The sequence below is a fragment of the Notothenia coriiceps genome, unplaced genomic scaffold, assembly GCF_000735185.1.
Source record: "Notothenia coriiceps isolate Sejong01 unplaced genomic scaffold, NC01 NC01_scaffold00037244, whole genome shotgun sequence".
In the NCBI taxonomy this organism is placed as follows: domain Eukaryota; kingdom Metazoa; phylum Chordata; class Actinopteri; order Perciformes; family Nototheniidae; genus Notothenia; species Notothenia coriiceps.
In genome coordinates this window covers 26,819,153-26,844,796 of record NW_011369945.1, presented here as the reverse complement: position 1 = coordinate 26,844,796, position 25,644 = coordinate 26,819,153, and the positions used below count along the sequence as shown (strand labels likewise).

At 40.6% G+C, this 25,644-nt stretch overlaps 1 protein-coding gene across 5 annotated transcripts; it reads left to right on the top strand.

The window, feature by feature from the left end:
- Window positions 1–2,026: 2,026 nt before the first annotated feature.
- Window positions 2,027–24,706, top strand: LOC104965130 (transcription factor E2-alpha). Of its 5 annotated transcripts, none has more exons than XM_010794088.1 (20): window positions 2,027–2,342; window positions 5,327–5,423; window positions 5,792–5,864; window positions 11,585–11,658; window positions 12,381–12,456; window positions 13,146–13,186; window positions 13,345–13,480; window positions 13,868–13,917; window positions 15,306–15,405; window positions 15,807–15,943; window positions 16,088–16,232; window positions 16,344–16,402; window positions 16,517–16,595; window positions 17,456–17,532; window positions 17,949–18,122; window positions 18,273–18,387; window positions 18,522–18,654; window positions 19,557–19,795; window positions 21,863–21,985; window positions 22,099–24,706. In XM_010794088.1, the coding sequence occupies exons 2-19, from the start codon at window positions 5,370–5,372 to the stop codon at window positions 21,976–21,978; spliced, it is 1,878 nt and encodes a 625-aa protein (XP_010792390.1). In that variant the 5' UTR covers window positions 2,027–2,342; window positions 5,327–5,369; the 3' UTR covers window positions 21,979–21,985; window positions 22,099–24,706. The 5 variants fall into 5 exon arrangements, with proteins under 5 accessions (XP_010792390.1, XP_010792388.1, XP_010792392.1 ...); XM_010794086.1 differs by having other exon boundaries at window positions 18,495–18,654; XM_010794090.1 differs by lacking the exon at window positions 19,557–19,795 and adding an exon at window positions 21,187–21,422 and having other exon boundaries at window positions 2,029–2,342; window positions 18,495–18,609.
- Window positions 24,707–25,644: the final 938 nt, after the last annotated feature.

Genomic DNA, 25,644 nt, shown 5'->3' with positions numbered 1-25,644 from the left:
AATGGGGTGTTAGAAGCTCATCCCAAGCCTTTTCTGTTTGATATGCAATTTAATGAGTGTGTTTGCATTTGTGTGTCAGAGAGGGGGCTGTATTTTTCACACAGGAAACAGGAAACCAGAAGTCATAACAGGATGCCCCAGGTTTTCATACTGTACCTGATGCGTGGGTGGCTTCATGGGGGTAACCCATTTACAGAGCTATGGTGCTTGAATAGAAGAGGTAGCCCAGGAAAGAGTGGGTGTAGAGGAGGGTACACACTTGGGGGTTAGGAAAATGGAGTTCCACTCTAAATATAGCTTTTTTTGTGTTGTGCGCCCTGTTGTACAACCTTAATGTCTGTTTGCCTCCGCGCCGTTTGGCCTACTTTTTAAAAGGCAACAAACCAAACATTGTTTGATGTTTGGTGTAGAGCTGCGATATCATCACTTCCATGGCAAATACATGCACCATCTTTCCCCAGGTGTACTGTTGGAGCTTCTCAAGTGAATCTGTGACATGGAACCAGTTTTGTCATAATGAGGTTGATCTGCTCACTCAGACTGAATACTCCTTACCAAGTTACCATGTTGAAAAAATATAGAGCTGAGTTGTGCCCTCATCGCATTTAGCTGATTCTGTCTTTAACCGTGCTATTCAAAGCATGCATTGCTTGTTCTTGTTCCTATAAGTAAAATATGCTGTTGTACATTTTTAAACGTTTTTCAGACCTAAAAGAATAAGTTAGTAACCAGTCGTTAGTCCCACTTTTAATGACATACAGGTGTGTGCTTGAGTTGCATGTGTGCAAAGCAGGCTGAGCATATGTGTATATGTGTGTGTGTGAGAGTGTGTGCATGTTTGCGGACCACAAAGTGGATGGCTGAGTTTTCTCGTAAAGGCCGGCACAGATGTTATTTAGGTTGTTTCCCCTCAAACCAGTTGAGGTTTTCTTTAGAAAGTCTCAAAACAACCGCTGACATTAACTGCAGTGTTGTTTACATAACCACCAAGGTAGAGCTCATGAGAAAAACAGCAGCCAGGCCATCTTGTGAGTTAGATGCTGGTTCATGTAAACTCTTTTGATTACAGCTCAACAAAAGGAAGTAGCTGTACAATTACTTTTTCTACCACTTTCTCTCTTGCACACAGATGAAAAGACACACTCATGGGTTCCCACATGTTGCATTCCTTTTTTGACTGCACATGTTTTTGTTTCCCCCCTAGGTTTTAAACTTAATCAAAGTTCAATCTAATCGACACATTTTCACTATTTAATTATATATTGAAGCATTCTTAATATTGTTATGAATACAGTATTGGCCACTGTGATGGCTAAAAATACTTCTCAGGAATGTAGTCTATTCATAACATTAAGTAACTTCATATAGTGTCTCCTCAATCACAGGACTACATTTTGTACTATTTAACAAAAAAAGTAAATTAAATTACATCGTGATGGTTTATGTTTCAAGATCATTCATATTATAATGTAGCCTATATATTCAGTTATGGCATTTATTTATACCAAGGTCATCCCATAATCTAATGTTTTTGGGCATGAATTAAGAAAAGATATCCAATTACAATCCACCCAATGAAAAACTTTATTACGATCGTATACACTCATCTCTCACGAACACAATATTTGTAGCGCAGAGCTTGGGAACAAAATTTAAAAAAGAAAGAAATCCATAAGCTAAATAAGACAGCCCTAAAGGTCGACGATGGAATATATGTGGGCCTCTAACTTGCCAATCATTTTTTCGTTGTATCCAATTGGCCCTCCCTCTCATATTATCATTCCATCTTCCACTAGTCTAGGCTGTTTGGCTTTCCGCTGTCTTCATCCGCCAGTCAATATAGATCCCGCGAATTGATACTCTGATGCTTTTGCGTCGTGTTTACAGCCATAAAACAGTGACATTTTGCATTTTGAAAAAAATCAACGCGTCTTTACACAGGTTCTCGAAACCTGCTTCATTTTAACCAAGATTGGACATCGCTGATGTTTCAGCGTCCATGTCCCCCCGTAGGCTGTGCTGCGGAGTGATATTCACTTCATTGGAACCGACAATGTGGAGGCTGTTAAAATGTCTACTTGGAAAATGAAATGGTTACATTTGCTCTTACAATAAGGAAACGGAGCCGTTTAAGAGTTATGGTTCGTGTTAAAAACGTGTTTTTAGTTTCGTGACGAAGACGTCAACCAGACGAGGCGACGGAGGAGTGGTTCATATTGTCTTTCTTCATTTTCATCAAGCCCACAGTCCGGACCACGGGGGAAGGATCCTATCCCTAACTTTGTTTTTCTCTCTACTGCGGCCGTCGATTTCTCCCTGTTGGATGCCATATAACTGTCCAGGTAAATACATCGACACATACACATTCACAACAAACATATGCACGTCAAACAGTAGTCGTGTGTCACGTTGTTACCGGAGTAATAATCAAGTTTTAAGCGCATCGTTTAAGTTGTAACCGAGTGGCACAGCCGGGAAGAGCGGGGTCTTGGATTTTCGTCCCTCCGGCCTTAGTGAGCTGTTATTACTATAACGAGTATTAGCCTGTGTGTGTGTAATGGATTTCTTTGTTCACTTCAGTGGGTCATAATGTTACAGCACTTTAGCATATTGCTTGACCGAGTTAGCTAGCCCCCCTATGATTTTACTGTGTTTGGTACCCGTATGTCGGTTTTCTAGAAACAAACGCACGAGCGTTAGCCGTAAAAGTAGACGTTGATCGGTTTAAGCTAACGGTACAACATTCCTGGTTGAAGCTAAAATGGCTATCTCTTCCACCTGGTATCAAGATGTGTGCCTGTTTCACAAGTATAGCACTGTAATCATAAACGTACAACACTAGATTGTGGAATTAAAATACAATTTTTGTTAAAAGTATAACTATTATTTTTTTACCACCGAATGAGGCTTTACACTTTTTTATTTTATCTTGAGTAATACAAAACACGTTTCGGTCAGTTATTTCAGGGCACTTTTGACGTTTATACTAATTTTGTTGCGTTTTGACCGTTTTACTGAAACTTTGGTGGCCCGAGTCTTTGTGTTCATTAGTGCCCCATTCTCCTGCTCGACGTGAGGAGCAGGCAACAGGTTTTCAAGGCCGTTTTTAAACGTCCCGCAGGGTTTTAAACCCTACACTGAGCCATGCAACAATATGTTGTAGATAGCAGACCCTCTTTTATTTGTCGCCAGGTATGAGGTGTTGTGTGGGTATTTGTGCCTTAAACTTTTCTCCAAATGGGAAGGCCGGAGGTGGGGGTGCTCAAGACAAGCGTATGCAACTTCCATTTGTTAGGAGGGGCTAAACACTTATCCCCCATTTTGACCTCAGCTCAGCGAGAGGCAGAAACGACTAGAGTGGTGCTGAAGTTTTTTGGCTTATTGTCTGGTGTAAAAACACATTTTTCGGTAGTCACTGTTTAAAACATTGGTTATTTGCAACATTAATTACATTGCGTTGTTCTTGTGTTTCCCCCAGTTAATTTGGTGGTTGCATCCTTTAATGCCTTCAGAATCCCATGCAGATGTAGTTTCAACAAATGGTTGACTTTTGGTGTTGTCACGGTATTACTCTCTGTAAACAAAGTTGTGGCTTTACTGACTATGCTTACAACATTGAAGTTGGATACACTTTAATGTGATGGGTAAGTAGTTGCTATGAACAGCTCAAATTACTGAAACTAATCACCTTTTCTGTTTCCAGTTGTGCTATTTTCGACTAAAAGTTAATCTTTAGTCATGCAGTGAAAACGATACTGAGTTATTCAAGTGTTAGAAGTTAAATTGTCTCAAATTACAACTGACTAGGTCATGTCTCAAAAAATCTTAATCTCCCACTTTGTTTTTACAATAATTACTGCTTGTAGGTGTATTTGTTATTTTGGCTTTTGTTCCCTTTCTTTCTTGAAGTCACTTAATTGTTTTAGTATCTTTTGATATAAACACTGTAAAATGACAAAGCTAAAATAATTGCAACAAACCTGCATTAGTTTAGAGTATCAGTGGTCAACATTAACTGAGATAAACTTTATTGTATTTTTGCTTGACAGCTTCAGAGACTGTGCAGCCACAAAAGTGAACTCTGAATTGAATCAACACCTCTAAGTACAAACAAAATCACAACATTATGATTTCCCACAGCTGGTATTTACTGCAGAGCTTTTGTTTTGCAAATTGTCTCTGCTGGTTTGCCCACCTAATGCAGAAATGGAAGCAACTAATTTAGATGTTTTACACAAATGGGCAGAATTTGCTATTGATACAGGTTGTTTATACAGCACCTATCCTATGTGAGTCTTTGGTTGTGTATTAGCTTACTCTGTGTTTCAAAAGAAGTGTTGGAACAGTTTGGTTTTTCATGTAAGTGACGTCCAGGGCCTGACTAACATCGAGTGTGGTGTGGCCTGTGGCTGAACCATGTTCACCTATCTGTGGTCTGCAGGGAAATTCTAGTATTGACTTGTCAGTACTTCTTCAGTAGATTGATGGTCCAGGGTGACATGCTAATATGAACTATATTTTACATTGTAGGCATGTTTACTGAAGGCTTAGCAATGTTTATTTATTTTGTTATGTATGTCAGCCCTCCCATAATGTAATTTAAGTGATATTTCCTTTCGACCAGAGTAAATGCTTTTGAGTCATAGGCCTGAATCATCATCCTCTTTGTAATGGTGGGGGAAATATAACCAATATTACAATGACATTGGTATGCAAGTCTAGACATTTTTTTGAGTTGTAATTAATGTTATCTAAAGTAAGATTAGAACTTGTGACAACATTTTATTTACCAGGGTTCTATTTTTGAGATATGGGAACACAACAGCACCACTATACAACACTTTAAAATGTAAAAGGCAAAAACTCAGGCACTCAGACATGTTAAAACAAGTCTCCAGTTTAACTATTTTCTGAACCACTTACTTTTTAGTGAAAAGGAAGACACCTCTAATGTCCAGTTGCCCATGGCATTATGTAACCACCTCTATCATTAACACAGGAACAAAACAATGAAAACAAGACCCAATTTGTAAAACCAATTGAAAAATATCAGCAAGTATTTCAGTCTCTTATACCTTTTAGTGGATTGTTCCAGGTAAGTGGAAAAACAGTGAATCCATCAAACTGCTTGGATATACAGCCATATTTTTTTCCAAACCTATAGCCCCCTTCCTTTTTTTTAGATTCTATTTTGGAGAAAGCTCCAGTAGTCACAATATTGTGGTAATATTTGACTTTGGTAATATCCAGCTTTACTTCTGCAGGAATATAAATCATCTTACCGACGGGCAAAATATACTAATATTCTCCTTCGGTCTGCTTGTAGTTGCTTGCTGAGACTGAAACGGCCAAGTGAACAGTGGCAGAGAATGGCTGCAGTGGAAACAGACAAGGAGCTCAACGACTTGCTGGATTTTAGCGCGGTAAGATCTATCTGAAGATTGCTTGACTTAAATGTGCATCCTTTACAGTTCATTCTGTGCTTAAAGACACACTTTAAATGTAGAATGTTGATATGTGACTGAGTGTCAGGAACTCAATGAATGGGCCGGTTGGTCACTGTTTGAAGCTTGGCAGTGTATATGTTACTCATGTTGTTTTTGTGTCACTTACATGTTAGCAGTCACTCAAAGCTGGAATGTGTAGATGTATTCATGACCATTGTAGCTGGATGAAAAGGATAGGGTCATTTGAATTGGCACCTAATCAACCTTTTGCACATGTGGAGAGGAACCAACTCAGCAAAGTCATAGATGGACTACAGCTTACAGTATAATGTCTCTCTTTTCAGATGTTTGAGCCTCCAGTATCAAACGGGAAGAACCGTCCAACTACTCTCGCCAGCAGTCAGTTTGGAGGTTCAGGTAAGAAAACAGATGATTATTTCCTTGTTTTCGTTCATTTTTTCTTTCTGATTTACTTTATTTGTTAGCCTCCCAAATAAATGAAATGGTGTATTCTTCTGGATTTTCTTCTCTTGATTAAAAAAGAAAGAAATGTCAGTAAATGTTATGACAGACAAGTAGAAATAAGACAAGATGCTTTGTTGTATTTTCATGTTAAACACATTGAAATGTAGTATTATATTTTCTTTCTTTCTCTTAATTTTGCTCACTAAATGCTCGAGATGTTTCTTATTGTTTCTCTAGTACAACTATTGTAATTTCACTTCTCCCTCCCACATTCATTCATGGTGTTTTGAATGGTAATAGAAAAGGAGATAGTTCCTGTTCTCCACTTGTTGAAATCATCTGTTTGAGATCACAGATTATTGGAAGCAACCACAGGAAAGATTGCCAGGTTATTTTATGTTATGTAGATCAGGCGTCATCTCCTCAACACTTCCTCATCCTCGCCTTGCAGGTGTCCCTTCCCTCACCTTCTCAGCTGTTGCCATTCAATCACTTAATGACAAAGGCAGAGGGTGGGGGTTGATAGGAATAGCCCAATTAATCTCCTCTGCTAATTCCATGACTAAAGTGTTTCCCTGATCCTGCAATCTTTCACCCTATGTCTTTCTTTTCACATAACTTATTTTTACCTACAGCCATTATCCATACATAGTCAGTATGGACAATCAACTTCAAGTCAGCTTTGAGACATTCACAGCATTTAACTTTTTTGTATTGCCCTCATACACAATAAGGGGTTTGATTAAAAAAAAAAGGCCTACCTTTCCATCTTAATTCCCACTGTGGAAGATCCACTTGCCCTACATGAAACTTTCTGTCATCTTCGAATCTCTGGAAGTGCAGTAGGTCTTACGGCTGGCAAAACAAATGAAACCGGATATTGAAGCTGAGATGAAAGACAAGACAAGCAGAGGCTGGGAGGGGTAAAGGGGGCTCTGTTTCTTCTATTCACTTGAGGGCCACTTACATTTTCCTTTTGTTTTTTAGCAAGGTGTGTGCTTACAAAAGAGAGCTGTGATGTTATCAACCCAACGGCTGCTCGTGGCATTCTCCCTCTGCCTTATAAATGTAATCTACACAAAATATATCCTTTTTAGTATCAAATATTCACCATTGTTAGTCTTTTGTAAAAAAAATGTAGTTTGCACCTACTGTGGTCCGCTAAGATATATGTAATTTACAGAGGATTTGCATAGAGACAAGTTCACAGCATTAAACAAGTTCTATAGAAGGACCATGGAAACGTTAGCCACCCTCTATAGCTTACAATATTAGCCAAAAAGCTGGGGCCACGAAACAATTAGCTTATCATAAAGATCTGAAGCAGGGTTAACGGCTAGCTTGGCGATTTCCCCCCCAAAAAGTAAAACATTACGCCAACATGTCTATAGATTACTTATTCAATTTAGTGTTATCCTGTTTAAGCTCTTTACAAAACAGGAGCTTTGGCACAGGGAAAGGTCAGCGCACTGCTGCGGGACATTCACGTCACATAATTGGCAAAAATAATAAATGAAAGGAAAATGCACCTTGGTGTACAATCCATGCCTGTCTATAAGTATTACAGTAGGTTTCTTCTGGTTACTCAAACATGTGCTATCATATCATTAGTTTCAAAGAACCTGACTTGGTCAAACTGCATCCCTGTTTTTTTCTGTGGAGCAGCTGCCACGTGTTTTCCTTACAGAGTCTGTTAGATGCCTTTTTCCACCAGTATGGTTTAGGTTTGGGATATGTTGAGGTTTAACATGTGTGGCTATGAGGAACCTCCCTTTCTGAGCCTCAGTGATAATATCTCTGCACTGCTCCCTGCTCAATCCCTTTCACTTGTAAGTTAAAGTAAATTCAGCGCACTTTCATTTTTTGCTCTCTGGAAACTGAGAATCCTTCAATGTATTTTTAAACCTAGGTATGGGCTCAAATGCAGAAGGGGAAGAGTTTAGAATTTGCATGAAATATTCCAACAGATGTGTTGGTGAAGAACAAGAACTGAAGGATGTTTCATTCATAAGTAGATTTCCAATTGGAACTTCTTGCACGTATGACCATTGACATGTATATCATTTCATAGTGTGTCAGAATTAGGACTTTGAAATATAAGTTTCATTTATAAACTTCAAGTGAGTTAATGCACACAGTTTGAGAAGTTTCTGGTGACTCACAGGTTAAAACAGCTAGGCTTGTGTTATTGTACATTGTTCAGTATTTCGTTAACATTGTTCACTCTCTTGAGATTTGACCTGACATCATGCTTTGTGTCTGCGTGACTCACTCTTCCAAGGGAAGGAAGAAGGTGTAGACAAAACGGCACACTCAGTTATAGGTGCCTGGGGCCGTGATCGTTAAAAAGCCAAGACTTGTCTGCAAGTTTGGTCAATGTATGAGCATACAGTTTTGCTCATGAAGCTTATGACTCAGGCTGGCAGTCTGTTTCCAGTATCTCTTCCTGTGTAATTATAGACTAGCCATGCTAAAAGGGGCGTTGCATGCTGGGAGGAGAAGTGCATTGGGGTTCACCAGAGAATTTGTCTGATGTTACTCACACTTTTCTATCGGTTTTCTCTCTCCAGTCCTGGTAGGCAGTCTGAGTAGTGCACTACTCATGGTTTTCTCATTGTTCAGGGACTTATGGTGTCACTAATGGAAATCATATAATGTCACAGGAATCTCAGGGGGGAAAAAGCAACATGTTACAAACTGTAAAAAAAATAAATTAAAAAAAAGCATAAATGAAACGGCATTTTTCTGAATCAAGGAAACTTTCCTAAAGAAAGTGGGGAACAGGAAACCAACGTATCCAACCCCAGTTGTGACAAAATCATATTTTAAAAACAAATGTCATGGTTGAAGCAAAAAGGGTAGATGTGTTCAAGCTTTTTTTTTCTAGTCTTCGATTTGATTAAGACCCAATATAGAGATGTTGATACTATCGGTAGTATAGTATTCGATCTTTAACACTAGAACCGCCAGAGGTCGCTGTGTACCTAAAACCGCCAACGGGTAAAATGTACCCGCTATTGATTTTCAAGGTAAAATGTTCTTTTATTTATCATACAGAACAGTGAGTTTTGATCGCACAGGGATGAAACTTATACCAATAGAGTCTGTGGACTCTCAGCTTTTCATATGATATAGTGTTGTGCAGATAACATGAAGTTTAAAATATCGCTAAGAGTGCTGATTTAAACGCTTGGTGTTAGACTTGTGTTTTGTTTAGGTACAAATCTCTCTCTCTATCGATATATCTGTAATGTTCTGTTCTATGAACATATAATTGTCTACATAAACAGACGACGCGGACTACTTCTCTCATTCCGAGTGTCCATCTTTATTCAACTGGCACGTAACCTGCACACATGCATTACGTCCTCAACGTGAGCTCAGTCATCCAAGATCTTGTATTCTCCAAGATATTACACTATCTATAACTATCTATCCGTCTATCTCTCTCTCTATCCATCTATCAATATATCTATCTATCTCTCTCAATATATCTCTCTATCTATAAGGAACCGCAGTAGACAAAAGGCGTTGCTATAGCAACACGTCATGTTTACGCTGCATTTTCTATGATGTAAATATTACCCGCTGGCGGATATAGGTATAAATGGCTTCTTTTTTTTTTGGCGATTTTTTTAATCTGACTTCATATTGACAATTGTTAACAACAGAGGGTGCTACATAACACACTTTCAGGAAAAGTCACGGACTGGGACACTTTAATATGTTATTGAAAAAAAGTTACATACAATCAAAAAACAGCTGCGGGTAAAATGTACCTGTTGGCGGTTCTAGCGTTAAGCAGAGTATGTAAACATATTTACCCATCCACACAGATTTAAAAGCAAGGCTCAAGAAAACCCCTTCCCTGCTTCTTTTTTTGGCGGGAAACCTTTAACACATACTAAATTACCAAAACAAGTAAACCATGGCCTTTTCATATATTTTCCCACATGAGTATTTTATAGACACCTGTGTAAACCTAGCTGGTGGTGTCCCCTGTATTGATCACGTGATACAGCTTAGCCACAGCTAGCTACATTGCTTGGCTCTTCTTTTTTTTAGATAACGGTTTCAATGGGGTCTTTAAAGTCACTAAAACAACAACACAGTTGTTAGGTCGACAATGGAGGAGTGGTGTCACAGTACATCTGGAGAATATTGTTTATTTGAACAGAATATTTATCATCACTGATGTAAACCTACACTATAGTTCTGCTAAGTAGATCCAGTTGGTATTTCTATGCTTTACTCCTTTTGTTGAAATAATAGACTTACTTATTAGTCATTATTCCATACAATTCATTGCATTAAATGTAATCTCATAACACTTTCTAATCCCACTTGTGATTACCTTGAAAAAGGTATTTCTATATGACAGGGGATGTGTGTTATTTTTCTGCAAAGTGCAAAAAGTACCCTGCTATTTGTGGAATGAAAGGTGACAGTTCATGTTTCTTTTTCTAGTAGCCTTCCAATCCTCAGTTCTTCTAAAGAGGGTAAAAATAACACATGTTCGTGTCTGGCCAACTCGCTTCGTATTTGATCCCTGACTGTTTGATATGCTTCTGAATACTTGGTCATAATGTAGGTGAGAGGCAGACAAAACATTTTGTTTTTTGACCCTGCGATTGGCTTACTTAAATGAAGTATTGATAATAAAACTGTCAGAAAAGTCAAATGCAGTCCTCGACTCAAAACATGATTTGAAGCCTTTTTTCTCGTGTAAGGTTCTGGTTCTGATGACTTACCAAGGAAGCAAATGGTTCATATATATTCTTTATCATCGTTGATTGACGTGGAGAGTGACAGTCAGCCATAGAGAGGGGACAAGACATTGTCTCCTTCATCTCTTATTCTGCTGGTGTCGTGCGTATAGATCACAGTTGTCACGGCAATCTAGCAGCTCTCAGCGCTGTGGACCCATCAGTCTGTTCTACTGCTGATCCTGTCATGATTCTAGCCCGCCTCTACCCCCCTCCCCTCTCCCCTCTCCGCTTTTTAATTAGACAACAAAACAAAAATATGAATATTCATAGTGCTCAGCTTCATTAATATGCACAATTATGCAAATCAGTATGCAATTAAGCTTCAGCTTTCCCCCAGAGATGCTGTGTTGCAGTACGAGAGGAGATTGAGAGAAAGGGGACGGGCAGGAGTTTCTGCTTCACCAAGCTTTAAAATCACTCCTTTCAAACACATTCACCTCTCTAAAAGCTGGAGTGCACCGGTCAGGGATAATATGCGTTAACTATGTAAGATTGAGACCTTCAGCACTTCAGCGTGTGTCTCTGTTAGGGCGAAGGTGTAGGCCAAATGTGAGAGAATAGATGGGTAATGGATGACTGTTGCCATGGAAAATGTAAAGGATTGGAGTGGGAGAATGAAAAATGTCGAGGATGATTCTGGGTGCCTCATACTGGGTGTTAATTATTCAAACTTCCTACAGCTCATATCCACGCTATGTGACAGCACTGTCACTATGCTGTCTTTCTGTGAGCTGGGAACTGACGCTCTTCAATTGAGGTTACTTTGAGAAGCCTGAAAACAAACTTGTATCAAAGCAGGTCAACTTTATCATTCTCTTATGCAAAGCTTTAGTGTAAGTCCTTGTTACGAATGTGTCTGCCTTTTTGTGGTTAACAGGCCTAACCCAGTTCTTTGTTTTACAGGTATAGATGAGAGGAGTGGATCCGGTCCCTGGGGGCCCGGAGAACAGAACAGTCCATCTTTCAACCAAGGAAGGGTACGGTTTATCCTCACTTACTAGATAGAATCTGCTTTTGAAGACAACACAAGTTTGGGTGCTCATGTAACCTATACCGCTTTCACACACAAACCCAATGTCTCAGATGGGATTTGCCCACTGATACAGCTTCAGACCCTCGTAGTGAAATATTAAGATATCCCCTGGTTCCACACCATTACTTTTATACACTAGACTGATTCAAAAAAAGACTCAGATTTGCCAAGTTTACTTACATTTGAGTTTGATTTCACTCTTAAGGAAACATTGGACTCATGATCCATGAACATCAGCATAAACATACTCAGACTTGATGATAAAATAACAGTGACTCACACATTACAAACTTTTATAAAGATTGTCGGCCAAGAGGAAGCCTTATGGATGGTTTGGATCCCACTGGGCTTGTATACAATGATTTATTTATACACATATATGCACATTATTAGAACATTTTGATAGACATTAAGTATAACTGTAGTTATCACAGGTTGAACAAATGGATATATGCGATCTTATAGTAGCTGCTGAAGAATCTTTTAAGCACCTTTTCCTCCAAGAACCATAAACACACCTCGGAGCCAAGTTTGCTAATGTGAGTTTTCACATGAACACACATGAGTTGAACTGCTTTGGTGTGAAAGGGGTACTAATAATGGGCTACGTTCTTGTATTTTTTTTTGTATCACCCTAATTTCTATCGTACTGTCTTTTCCCCTCAGGGTTATGGAGAACAAGGCCTCTACAGTGAGCAGGAGGGCATTGCGCCCGCCCCCATGTATGGATCAGGGATTGTTGGTAAGAAGCTGTGACTTGAACTAAGCAGTTGAAGCAAAGACACCTTTTACATTGCATTTAGTTTTCTTATTAAAGAGATCCATGGACATTTGGGGCCAGTGTTTTTGATATCAGGACTTAATGATAGAAGAACATGCTGACTGGAATGTAGAAGTTTAAATAAATGAACTGTGTGACTGAACCAACACAATGAGGTGTTTGTTGGAGAGAGAAGTCAGTCATAGGTTAGACACCAATGTGCCACTTTAGGGCAAGCCATATTTATGCTTAGGTGGCAATGGATGAAGGGAGCAGGGTAATCAGGGAGGATGTGGAGGAGGGGATTTTTCATGTGTTGTTGTTGCAGTTTGTGTGTTCAGGGCAAGAGGGGGTGGTGGGGTGTAAAGGGCACCCATGCACAAACAAGGCTCTCCCTTGGGACTCCAGTAGCCTATAGCTCTCTTCTGTTTAACTGTCAGGGGAGGGGACAGAGGTTTGGCACAATTGCCCCTGAACCATTTATAATGGGCCAATTTGTTGTTGTTTTGCTGTCCACAGCCATAAATACCACACATTATCATATACACTCACACAGCAGATGGGAGGCACCCAAATGGAGAAAGGGGAACGTCCAGATTGTGATTTAATATTGACATAAAAGCCCAATTTTCACAATCATGACCTGGTTTTATATTCCTTTCTCCGAACAGGAAAGCCTGAGCGAGGACCTTACTCGTCATTTGCACCACAGGTAAATCAGTTAGGATAATCGCCCCTTCTCTCCTGATGCTCTCTTAGGAAAGAATTGTCTCTGCGACATATTTCCTACCATAAATCCATCTGAATTTACTGCCATCATTTATTACTTTTACGCTACATGAGCTTGTGTTTTTTTTTTACCATCTCTAGCCGGGCTTTATGCCCAGTGAAATGCCCATGCCCAGTCCTGATGCCCTCTCCCCGTCTGGCATGAAGTCCAACTCCCAGTTTTATTCCTCATATGAGGGAAGTAACTCTCGTAGGAGACCCTCACAGGAGCCCATTGGTAAGTTTGTGAAGCCTAGTATCTACAACAGTGTTCAATACAGTCATGGTCATTCCTTACAAAAAAATATTTTCTTTGTTCAGATTTATATTTAAGACCATGTTTGTCATCACTTCTCTAGTTGCGGTTTGAAAAATAAATGTTCACTTCTGCTTGGTTAAAGAAAGTGAAATCCCTGAGTGCTCAATGAGGAAAGTCACTGAATAACATCAGAGTCGACATACCTTTTGATTAGGCCTTTATGAGTGGTCACAAGACAGATGGATAGATTCTGTTTGCATGACTGAATCCCTACATTGGTGGTTGTAAAATCTCTGCTGCAATAAGTTAAGACCTTTGTGCATGTGTGCATGCTTATGTGATTTCCCTCTGTCTTCTTCCCCTCAGGCACACAGCCAAAAAAGATCAGGAAGGTGCCCCCTGGCCTGCCCTCCTCGGTGAGTACTAGCATCCAGAAACGTTGGAGTCCTGAACTATATCTCAGCCCTTGCAGTCAGTCCATGGGAGCTCATGTTGTCATGTTTTACGCCCCCTTTTCACATTCCATTCTGCATCTTAAGCCTCTCCTTGGCTCGCAAAGTAGGAGAATAGCTGCAACACAGGACATCCAGCTCTTACAGCTGTGTATCTGCACCACCGAAGTAAAAAAAAAAAAAGGGGTGGGGGAGCGAGGAGCCACTCATTCACCCAGTCACTCATTTGCAGATTGTATTTATAGTGTGTTGTATTTGTAGGCCCTTTGCGTTATGGCCACATTTCGTGGTCTCTGCCAAGCCAACCCGTTAGATCACTGAAGGGAATTCATGCCGGGGTTTGATGGCTCGTACTCCACCTCATTTTTTCCCTCTCCCTCGCTCTCTGGGCACCCTATTTCCTCCTCTTCTCTGTTTCTTCCTTTCCCCCTCCCCCTCCTCTCTTACCCCACAGCCCCCTCCCTCTCCTTCCCGCCGCCTCCCTCCCCTTTCTCTCTCTCCCTCCCCCATCCCTCTATCCCAGCTGCCAGTGGAGTTGGCTGCCATCCAGGATTCGGCAGATGGTTCAGTAATTAGGAGTGCATCTCTCCGTTCCCTCTTCTCCTCTCCCTTCTTTTCCCTCTCCTTTTTCTCTGTTTAATCAAATTACAGAAGAAAACTTCAGTCCATTTGGATTTGAGTTCTGCAGACACAGTTTGATACTTGCTGTGCGTCTAGAATAATCTTGATTAAGAATGCTATGGTGGTTCAGAACATTGGCTTCTTAATACCCATTATACCATGTACTAAATCCGACTGCATCTCCCATTGTGTGATCACATCATCCTGGGTTAGAAAGTGTGCATTGTATATCTGTAATTATCTCAGTGTGTTTCTTTTTAATAGGATCAAATGTAAAAAGGCCCTAAAGAGATTGGAGACAGAGCCCAATAAAATCACTGACACAGCACATTCGATACATTATGCTCAGTCTGCAGCCATGTTGCAGTCGCCTGTTTATCCAATTAAATAGTAAAACCTGATTGTAAAAATAGATTCCGGCCTAGTAAGGAACACATACTTTTAGGAGCTGTTTGATCAGGGATTTAATGCAAACATATTCTTTTATAATTTTGAAAACTTAACACCAGATACTATTTTTATGAGAAAACTAATCTGTGGTCTCCATCCTAAGCACGAGGAAGCTCCCACTGAACTTTGTTATGAGTATCTCAAAATAAATATGCCATATATAGCATCTACTGAATGGAAAGATGTATATACATTAAATCGTTGATATAAAGTGATTTATGACACAATTCAAAGCTCTGAACTAAAGAGTTACATTTTTCTCTACTGTTTATCCTTTGTAGGTTTATGCATCGGCCTCAGGAGAGGAGTTTACCAGGGACAACGCTGGCTACCCAGCCCCGAAGGCAGGAAATGTCTACCCACCACCATTCTACATGCAAGGTCAGTCTAAACAACATTTGCTTTGAGAGTCTCCTTTTGTTCATTGTTTTAGTTTGAGAAGTTAATTCTGACCTAGACACTTGTTGTCAATGGGGGGAAATGTATAGAAAATCTATAAAAACAATATTGACCTGGAATATTCCTTTTTAAAGCCGGTATGGTTGTAGAATGAGCTCCCCGTAATATCCTGCTGGATGTTCGGGTGACCGTAGGTGCTGTAGCCGTATGCCAGTGAACACCGGGGGTGCCCGGGTGCTGAATAGTGCATCACAGTTGAATGAAGTCATCACAGTAATGTGACATGTCTCATATGTGGCCTTCATTGTCCTCTCCTCTCCTGTGGCTGGTTATCCCTCGCCCTTCTTGCCCCCCCCTTTCCTCCGCTGGATGCCCCCCGACAGAAGGCCTTCACCCGCCCTCTGATCCATGGGGCACTGCCAGGTCGATGGTTCAGCCTGGATATACTACCATGCTGGGCAACCCCCCCCATCTGAGCCAGCATGCTCCCTTCACTGCCATCAACCCCCAAGACAGACTGGTAAGTTGTGCCTTCATACTTTGGTTCATACTTTTAGTTTTTCTTTGAAGGCATTATGAGGTCTTTGACACGTGTTGACTAATGCATCATTGAGGGCTTCTGTCTGCTCGTGCTTTTAAATGATTGGGGGTCTTTGTTTTTCAGAAACGGCAGCCACTGCCCCTCTCTCCCCAGAACTACCCCATGCATGGCGGGGAGGTGAACGGGGCTCATCCTGCGGGCTTCCACTCAGGCCCCAGCAGCTTCGGGGTCCCCAGCCACACCCCCCCTATGGCTGACCCCATTATGGGTAAACCTTTTTGTGTGAAAAGTGCTTCATGTTTTCCTCCAGTATAGTCACATTGCTTAGTATTTGTTGAGCATAGGATCTAATTTCAATACTTTTTTCCTTCCCCAAAAGCAAATCGAGGAACAGTACCAGGAAGTTCAGGGGATGAGATTGGAAAAGCCCTAGCATCTGTAAGTTATAATAAAAGATGTACTCATGGCAAAGCTGTGTTTCTAGACCAAAATTCATGTAAAGGAATACGTTGGCATTTTATTTAATTAGAAACAATTTCTTCCTCTTTCCAGATCTATCCCTCCGATCCACACAGTAACACCTACCCTCCGTCTCCGTCCACTCCCGCTGGCTCTCCCCAGGCTGTATCAGGTGAGGGAATATCTCTAGTCTTTTGTTCCCAGAGGTCTCAAAGTGAGCCGGCTGTTAGGTAGGTTTGTTGGTCCAACAAGGGTTCTTTCCTGTCATATAATGGAATTATATAATCTTTTAAAATACATTGTTGTCCCTCTGACTAAGCCTGAATGGTTCTTAGTGACAAGTAGCTCCATCTATTGGGTTAGCGGTGCAAGTTCTTTTTGTGTATTGAGGGATCCATACTTTCTAATGTGCAAACTTCCATCTTAATAGTCATCGATAATGTCACACTTCAAATATATGATACGGTCAGTTAATACTTTTAAGTAGCAATTTAAAGTGAAAACATTTCAGATTTTTAAGAAAGGTCCTACCTACTCACTTAAATCGTACCAATATTCAAAAATACGCGTTTAGTTGAAATGGGTAATTTATAAAATAGCAGACATAGTACATCTACCTGTTTACACTAAACAGGTCCACCACCCAGCTTAACTGTCACTTGATCTTTATCACACACACACACACACACACACACACACACACACACACACACACACACACACACACACACACACACGCCATCCAAATATAACTATGGGGAACTAATGGGAAAAATAGAGTAGAAAGTGGGTTGGGGTCACTTCCCCATTTGTCTGTGCACTGAGTCCAGGAGTGAGCTCGTCACACACCTCGTACACCAAGCTGCTGCTGGCACACGGTGAAGGAGAACAAAAGAGGGAAGAAGATGATGATCGTGAACCAATAAAGAGAGGCCTTGTTTTAAAATAGTGGACTTGTTCAGTTTAAAGCAGGAGATCAGCTGATGCAGTACATGAGGGCAACTGAACTGAACCTTGTGATCTCTCTTCTAGGCTCTGCATCCCAGTGGACTCGGTCCTCTGGCCAGGCCACACCTTCACCCAACTTTGACAGTGGACTTCAGTCCATGGTGAGTCGGCATACGTTTGAGTTCATAAGCGTTTATGCCCACAGGTGCTGGATAGATGCAGAATGTAAATCAAAAAAACAAATGTTAATATATCTATATATGAATATATTGTACATCCTAAAACTATAAATGTATCTATTTGCACATATGCATTCATAATCGTTAAATAACATTTACAAATTAAATCATACAGTTGTGTACTACTAAACAAGTGCAAATTCACAATTACTGCAAGAATGTTCGTGCAAAAAACCCACCTTCATTAATTTACAAACACAACAACCCCTTTTTTTTCACGTAAGAGATACAACAAAAGATGGTTGAAGTAAATGACAGAGGAAAACACAGGATGCTATACGGTTATGCTTGCATCACCTTCTGCCGTCTCAGTCTGCCTTATCCTTCATTCTCTGTAGCCCAATAAAATGGAGGACCGTCTGGACGAAGCCCTCAATGTTCTTCAGCGTCACGCCAGCGGACAAGGAGGGCCAGGCCTGGCTGAGATGCACAGTCTGTTGGCGTCAGGCTTAGGGTTACCTCCTGCCTTCACCAGCGCAGCACTCGGATTGGCCAGCCGCCTGCCTGGACTGGTGAGACAAACAAATAGCAGCCAAGGAAATCTGTGCGCCAGTGACTAAATGAAGTTTGATATGTCAAATGAAAGAAAAAGCAACAGTGAGAGCGCTTTACAAACACGTTTTACATGATCATTTAAACCCGGTTTCATTGTTGTCCTGAAGATGTCCAGCCTCCATGAGGACTCTGCTGGTCTGCCCTCTAGTGGAGGCCTGATGCACGGGGGTCACCACGGCCCCGCGTCAGGCCCGCCGGGCTCTCAGCCTGAAGGCTTCACCGGTGAGACTTTTGATGATCTTTTGTTCACATTGATGTCACAGCGTGGGATAATACTTCCCACCATTGAATGTAATTTAACATTAACTGGTTCTATTCCTCTTATTCAGTATCTTTGTTATTGAATGCCTGTGCAGGCCTGTCCGGGAGCCTCAATCGCTCCAGTGGGTCTGATATAAAACGAGAGGACAAGGAGGACGATGAAAACTGCTCAATCACCGACAGGTCAGAGGACGAGAAAAAAGACGTGAAAGCCCGGCTTGGAACGAGGTGTCTAAAACCTTTTTTTAGCACAAAGTTTATACTCTTCTATCACTGCATGAGATTTCAGGGCAAAACATGCTGCTGTGGTTTAAGTATATAATATGTGTCTGGAAATGGTCTTATAACCTTTGAGATATGATTGTTTATAGTCAATCATTTCTCATACATGTATACTATAGGGCTCTATGAAATCACAACACGTTATATTTCACTTTTAATGGATTTGATTATTAATTAATACTTTTGTTCTAAACTGGTATTACTGGATGTGTTCAAAGTTTCCTAATCTGTTATGTTGAGTGGGATGACCTTAGTAGTTGGAGGACTGCATTACCAAGAGATCACAAATCTAAATCAACATCCATGAACAGTAATAGCTGGGTAACAATATCTCCTTTTCTAAATCTGACAACCTTACAGGGGTGTCAACATATGTATCAAATATAAAGGTAAATTACCAGAAATTAACATTAAATATTCTTATGTAGCAAAAGTAGAGACAAAGGATACTTTCATGACAATTATTAGAAGAAAATAAAAAAAGTTAGGTTTTGGAGTTCAATGAAGTGAAAGGCTTTAAACAAATGGGACCTTTAACTTGCAACTCAAAGCCAAACACCGCTACAATAGCAGCTATACACCGCTACTGTAGCTACAGTAACAGCTATACACTGCTACTGTAGCTACAGTAACAGCTATACACTGCTACAGTAGCTACAGTAACAGCTATACACTGCTACAGTAGCTACAGTAGCAGTGTTTGGCTTTGAGTTGCTCCGAAAGGGTATCCCGCTCCATCTGGTTTGGACATGACTAAGACCATAATCGGGAAGTTATTATCAGAAGTGATGAACTGTACCCATACTGTTGTTTTATTCCCTCCTCATCTGCCAATGGCGCTTCGCTAGTTTGGATGATGAGGAAGACGATGAAGATCTTCCAGTGGAGGTTAAGGCTGAGCGGGAGAAAGTGAGGAGGATGGCAAACAACACCCGTGAGCGGCTACGTGTGCGGGACATCAACGAGGCTTTTAAGGAGCTGGGACGCATGTGTCAGCTCCATATGAGCCACGAGAAACCGCAGACCAAATTGATCGTACTGCAACAGGCCGTTAACGTTATACTCAACCTGGAGCAGCAAGTCCGAGGTCAGTGGGTGTCCAGGGAGGAAGGGAGAGGAGGGGAAGGGCCTCTTTACAAACTGAAACTCCCACACGGCTTCACTTCCCAGCTAGTTATTTCAAATACTTTTCAAACTCATTCTGGTAATCCATTTGACTCCACTTGTTGTGGTTAACTCGATCAGCAATGTCACTTTTTTGCATTCGATCCTAAAAAGAAAGGATCAACAAAGTAAGGAAATGAAGCTGTGTGGTTGTTTTGAAGACATGCCCATTCTCCAGTTCATCCTCTAAGGTTTTCTGGCAACACATACAGCACTGCTCGATGTCCTGATGCAGTATGTGTTGTCTTATAATGGCCTGTCTGTTTCCCCTGTGAAGTGCTTAAGTGTCTCTCTGCTTCGCCCTGTATTAACATCTTTCTGTGTGCTTATTTGCTTTTTTCACTGATGCCTCATTAAGCTTTAAACTAAACTAAAGAGTCATCTTCTTTAATTTAATTATTTCAGTGTTTCTTTTTATACATTTTTTCATAATGCCCCAGTCTGCTCCCCTTTGGTTGGCATGAAAGCAGGACTGTGGTGTGGTGTTAAACCGGCCTTCAGCTGTGTTGCAGTGTCTCTGTGCTGCATGTCCAGCCTCTCAAGCATTAACTCTTTAGTTTGCCACCCTGTTTTCGAGAGACAATCCTTTCCATTTCCCCATCCACTCCCTCGTCCTCTGTCATTTTCTTTTTACAGATATCAGCAGTGACCTCCTCTTCCTCACATTCAGATAAATACATCTCCTGCTGATGTATTTAATGCCCTCAGTCTCTCCTCTTGGCTTTTCTCTGTGGCTCTTTCTATGTTGGCAGAGGGTGTTGCTTCCTCTCTCTCCCTTTCTCTCTCTCTCCTCATAACTTCTTTGTCATTCTGCTGGACAGTCACTATATCCCCTGAACTTCCACCCTGGACCCAAATGACCTAAATAAACTGTGGTTGGTTAGACTTCAGGACAGATTAGTCACACCTGGTATCGTGATTCCCAAATGATCGGTTACTCTATAGAAATCATTTGGTTGTGACATCATTTGCGTGCTGTAGATCCACGGGAAGAGTTATACCTACCCTCCGTTCTCTCTACTGCAAAACAGCCCCTCCACTGGGATCTTCTTCAGCAACTCCTCGTCTCAACGTATTGGGTGAAGAGCTTGAAATATGGCATCAAATATAAACATGCATTTAAGATATAAAACGTTTCCTAATAACAGAATACATATTCTAAAGGAAGACAAATATAAAGCTTAAAGCTGCGTCATAGGTTGAAAACTGTATAAGTGTCGTTTTTGTGAGAATATGTAGTCCTGGTTTAGTAAGAGCTGTGATTTGGGTTTGTTAACCGGCCCCTCCCATCCCCACTTCTCCTCCTGGCTGCAGCGTTGTCTCGGTGAACGATGAGAACCTGACTGCGGAGGAGAAGGAGGCGAGGGAGAAGGAGCGTCGCCACGCTAACAACACTAGGGAGAGGGTGCGCGTGCGCGACATTAACGAAGCCTTCAGAGAGCTGGGCAGGATGGTTTCGGTCCACACGCAGACCGACAAGGCCCAGACCAAGCTTATCATCCTGCAGCAGGCTGTGCAGGTCATTATGGGCCTGGAGAAGCAGGTTCGAGGTAGGTCAGCCGATACAGGAAGGTCTGATCCACACAGACGACAACCATCTCTGATTGTAGCTGGACTAGCTGCCAGTCATTCACCCGTAGGAAAATATCTTTGTTAAAGTTTATTCTCACTGACTGTGTGGCATTCCCTTTGCCGTTCTCTTTACTCTTAACTCTGAAAAAGGGAGAAGAAAGGGAGAATCTTTGAGGAAGTGTATCCCTGCCCTCTGCCAAATGCCTGCGTCTGATTCTCATCTTACTTTTCATTTTCCTATCTTGCTTTTCTCCTTTTTGTTCCCCCGTGTCAACTTTTGACCTTTTTTGTTTGTTTAAAACTCTGCTTTAATCTCTTAAAAGATTTCTGAGGAAGCATAATGAGATGTTCACTAGAAGTCCCATACTTCCTCTTCTTGTTTTTAATCTAAGTGTTGCTCCTTTTTTTTTTTTCAAAGAGCGTAATTTGAACCCAAAGGCTGCCTGCCTCAAGAGGAGAGAGGAGGAGAAAGTTTCAGGCGTGGACCCCTCCATGCAGCTTGGTGGGGGTCATATGGGAGACGGACATATGTAATTCCTAGGTCAGTGCACAGAGCATCTAGAGTAGCATTTATGTTGCCTTCAAGATAATATCATTTGAAAATGTTTAGTTTTGTTGCAATATATTAATTTGTGTTTCTCCTTTCTCTTCCAGTTCCTGTTGATTGTGCAGCCCTTAGAACACGTGGCCTTAATCTATCATTGTCATGCATCTCAGTGTGTGTTAATCAACTTTTGGAAAGCACACACGCACACACACCTCATTACTGACAAAGCAGGTGGCCACATTCCTGACTATGAATTCAAAAGTAACAAGCACACTCTTACAGGAGGGAAATGTATTAATCTTAACACGACATCACTTTGAACCGAGGACACCGGTTTGGAGACAGTGGAAATTGGACATAAGGACTTTCTTATGATCATGTTTTTGTAAGACATTTTGAAATATTGCTTTACATGTTGGGAGCAAAACTTGTTTGGATCAAATGAAACTTTTTGGATCAACTGCTTCTGTGAGCAGAGTTAGGATTTGTATTGTTGGATGATTATTGGCATTCCCATCTGAAAAGCAGGTCTTACATTCTTCACCGGCAAAGAGGGACACCCGGGTTTAAATCTTATGATTCAACGAAACCTGTAGGAACGTGCCCAAGAGAGGCCTAATGCGTAGTGTATGATTAAGATAAAAAGGCCATCAAAATTATCTTATCATGTGATGACTGAACTACACCGGCAGGTTTGAAGACATCCAGCGAATAACCGGGCAATCAGAGGGCTGACTCGTCCTTTTTCTATCTGGATGTTTTTTCTTTTTTCTTTCTTGCTTAGGCTCAAAAGAGTGCCACAGCCATTTTTTTTGATTAATTTCAACAGTGGATCCCCGAGTTTGATCTCTTAAAGTCCTGTACATCTGTTACGGTCACTGCCATGCAAGTGGAGCAGAAAGACTGCCGGAGAGGCACCGCCCACCGACACAGACACGAGCAAAGACTCGAGATACAAACCCAGGAACGACTAAGAGGATGAATCCATTGTGCACTGCGGGTACAGGTGTCCTCCTCCCGGCTCAGATCACCAACCATCATGAAGTCAGTCATTTTCTGCCTGCCCCGGTCAATCATGCCTGAAGACTCTGTTCCAGCATGGTGAACTTACTAAACTTAAGTCTAGGAGCAACTTTTATTATGGTAAATCACATGTTTCTTCAAGACGGAGATCTTTGAGTATTGAAAGGGATCATGAGTGTTCCTGCTACCCTGTAGAGAATTTACTCACCATTTATGGAATTGTTTTGCTGTGTGTTGAGCATTTGGTGTTTTGTTTTTTCCCCTTTTTTGAACAATTGCAAAGCCTGTTGTAAGGATCTTCCTTTTTTGTAGAACTGATTTATCATTGTTTTTTTATCGTTTTATTTTTTACTTTGTAAGATAGTTGTATGAGTTTTGTTTTTATCCTTTTGGAATGCTCTTTCTTTTTTTGTTTACATTGTTTAAATGTAAGACGACTCTCAATTTAGATTCCAGGAACAAAGTGAGGTGTTTTCTTTTGTGCCAGGTGCTTAGAAACGTTAGAAATGACAAACCTATCTGGCTGTAACATCACATGTTGTGATATTGCTCTCTTTAAAAAAAAAAAAAAAAAAAAAAAAAAAAAAAAAAAAAAGAATAGAAAAATGCATGTGTCAACACAACCCTGTCAGGCCAGTTGTAATTGGATTGTTCTGGTGTTTGCGACAGTTTTTCTTTAATGAAACAATATTTTCTTCAGCACACCCCCCTCTCCTCTCCCTGATGTCCAGCTCTCTGAAGAGCTTGTTGATGAGTTTGAGGAAGGGGCAGTAGGGGCGGTCTGCACAATCTGCAACATAATTCACTGTTTCATTATGAAATGAAGCATAAAATGAATCAAAAGGGTGGCCTTAGTCATTTTCCTGACTTTGGGAGTTTTGATAATGGTTACTCACCAGTGCCTGAATACTTCTCTGCTACATGGTGGATGACGTTGCATTTGAGGATTTATAGGTTGTACCTTTTTATAATACAGATGTATAAAAACATATATACTTCAGTTACATCTGACAGTGTCTCAGAACATCTAAATGAAGAAGCACACTAGTGGACGCTGACCGCCTCAGTGTCGCTGTGTTATTAAACGTAAGATGACTAATAATGAAAGGTCTTCAAATTAGACGCTGAAAACTACTTAAAATGCTTCATCTTTTATGTACTGATTTTGTTAAATATAATTTTGTCCTTGACTGGCATGTGCATTGATATGTATGTACAGCTGTATGATATGTCAGCTTTATCATTGTAAGCTGATACTTATATGTAACAGTATTTGGTTTTTTGTACCTGTCATTTTATCACAAATCTTACCCCCACGGACTAGCCCCAAGCATTATTTTCTTTGTCAGTTACTCTAACCTTTCTGAAGAAAAAATGTGGTGTTGTTGTGATATGAAAAATCTCTATTGAAGACTTGTACTTTTATTTCTTTACATGAAAGATAGGTCTGCAGTATCCGAGGATCAAAACATGCACCTGATATTCTTCGTTAACAGACCCTTTCTGTCCTCCACAACAGATGACCTGCTACAAATCTCTCTGTCTTCACTCATGTTTGGGGACAACATCTATGTAGGCTATGTCCTCAAAGTGCCTCCAGTTTCCTATTTTTTATATATAAAGTAGATATAGAGAACTGTTGTGTATATAACAGTAATGTAGCAATAAATGTGCCATTTTTAATAACAAATACCACGTTGATCCAATGTCTTTTTTTTCATATTTTAAAAACATCTGCATTTTTTTTTTCTTTCTGCAATGGAACGAGGTGGTGATCGATTAATTTCATATTATTTTTGTTAAATGAGTTTCACCCAAATGCAACAGACGAAAAGGGTAAAGAGGAATAGATAAACAGGCCAGCAGTACTAGATTGATTTGTCTGCGGTGGGGCAGAAATGAGCTGCACCCAGCTGAATACACAGCGTTTTATTGTATTGTCCGGAGCCTTAGAAAATGTTTCTATGCTGTAATACAAACTGATGTGTGCAGAAGTGGGAGAAGTACTCAGATGTTGTACTTTAGTCAAAGTAGAACTACCAGAGTATATGAATACTTTCTTACAAGTAAAAGTCCTGCATTTAAAATGTCGCTCAACTAAAAGTCAAAAAGTATTGGCATCAAAATATTCTCAAAGTACCAAAGAAAAAAAATACTCATTATGCAAATTGGTGCAGCTTATTCAATTACTTTGTGGGGTCAATTGTGAATGTACTTGACAATGTCAACAATAATCTCACAAAGGACTTTACATCATGCCTGGACAGTTTTGGATTACAGCAATATATTGACTTTCCCACACACTCAAAAGGACATATACTTGATCTGATCTGCTGCTCTGGTGTAACTCCTCTGAACTGCTCTGCATTCGATTTGCCCATTTCTGACCACAAGTTTGTAACCTTCAATGTCAAGTTAACATTACCCAAAGCAAATATTTCACGATCCATCTCATTCCGTAACGTTAAGAATATCAACACGCCTGCTTTTTCTATTGGAATTAACAACCTCCCCTGCAAAGACTACCTATCCACCACCGATGAGCTGGTCTCCCATTACAATGATGGACTCCATAACCTTTTAAACATACATGCACCTCTGAAAACCCGGTCTGTCTCTTTCACCCGCTC

Excerpts from the sequence above, each read along its gene's own strand:
- LOC104965130 (XM_010794086.1), top strand. The coding sequence starts at position 5,370 with ATGGCTGCAGTGGAAACAGACAAGGAGCTCAACGACTTGCTGGATTTT. Across the intron at positions 12,457-13,145 it reads GTATGGATCAGGGATTGTTG|GAAAGCCTGAGCGAGGACCT; the intron begins GTAAGAAGCTGT and ends TTCTCCGAACAG. Across the intron at positions 13,918-15,305 it reads CCCCTGGCCTGCCCTCCTCG|GTTTATGCATCGGCCTCAGG; the intron begins GTGAGTACTAGC and ends TATCCTTTGTAG.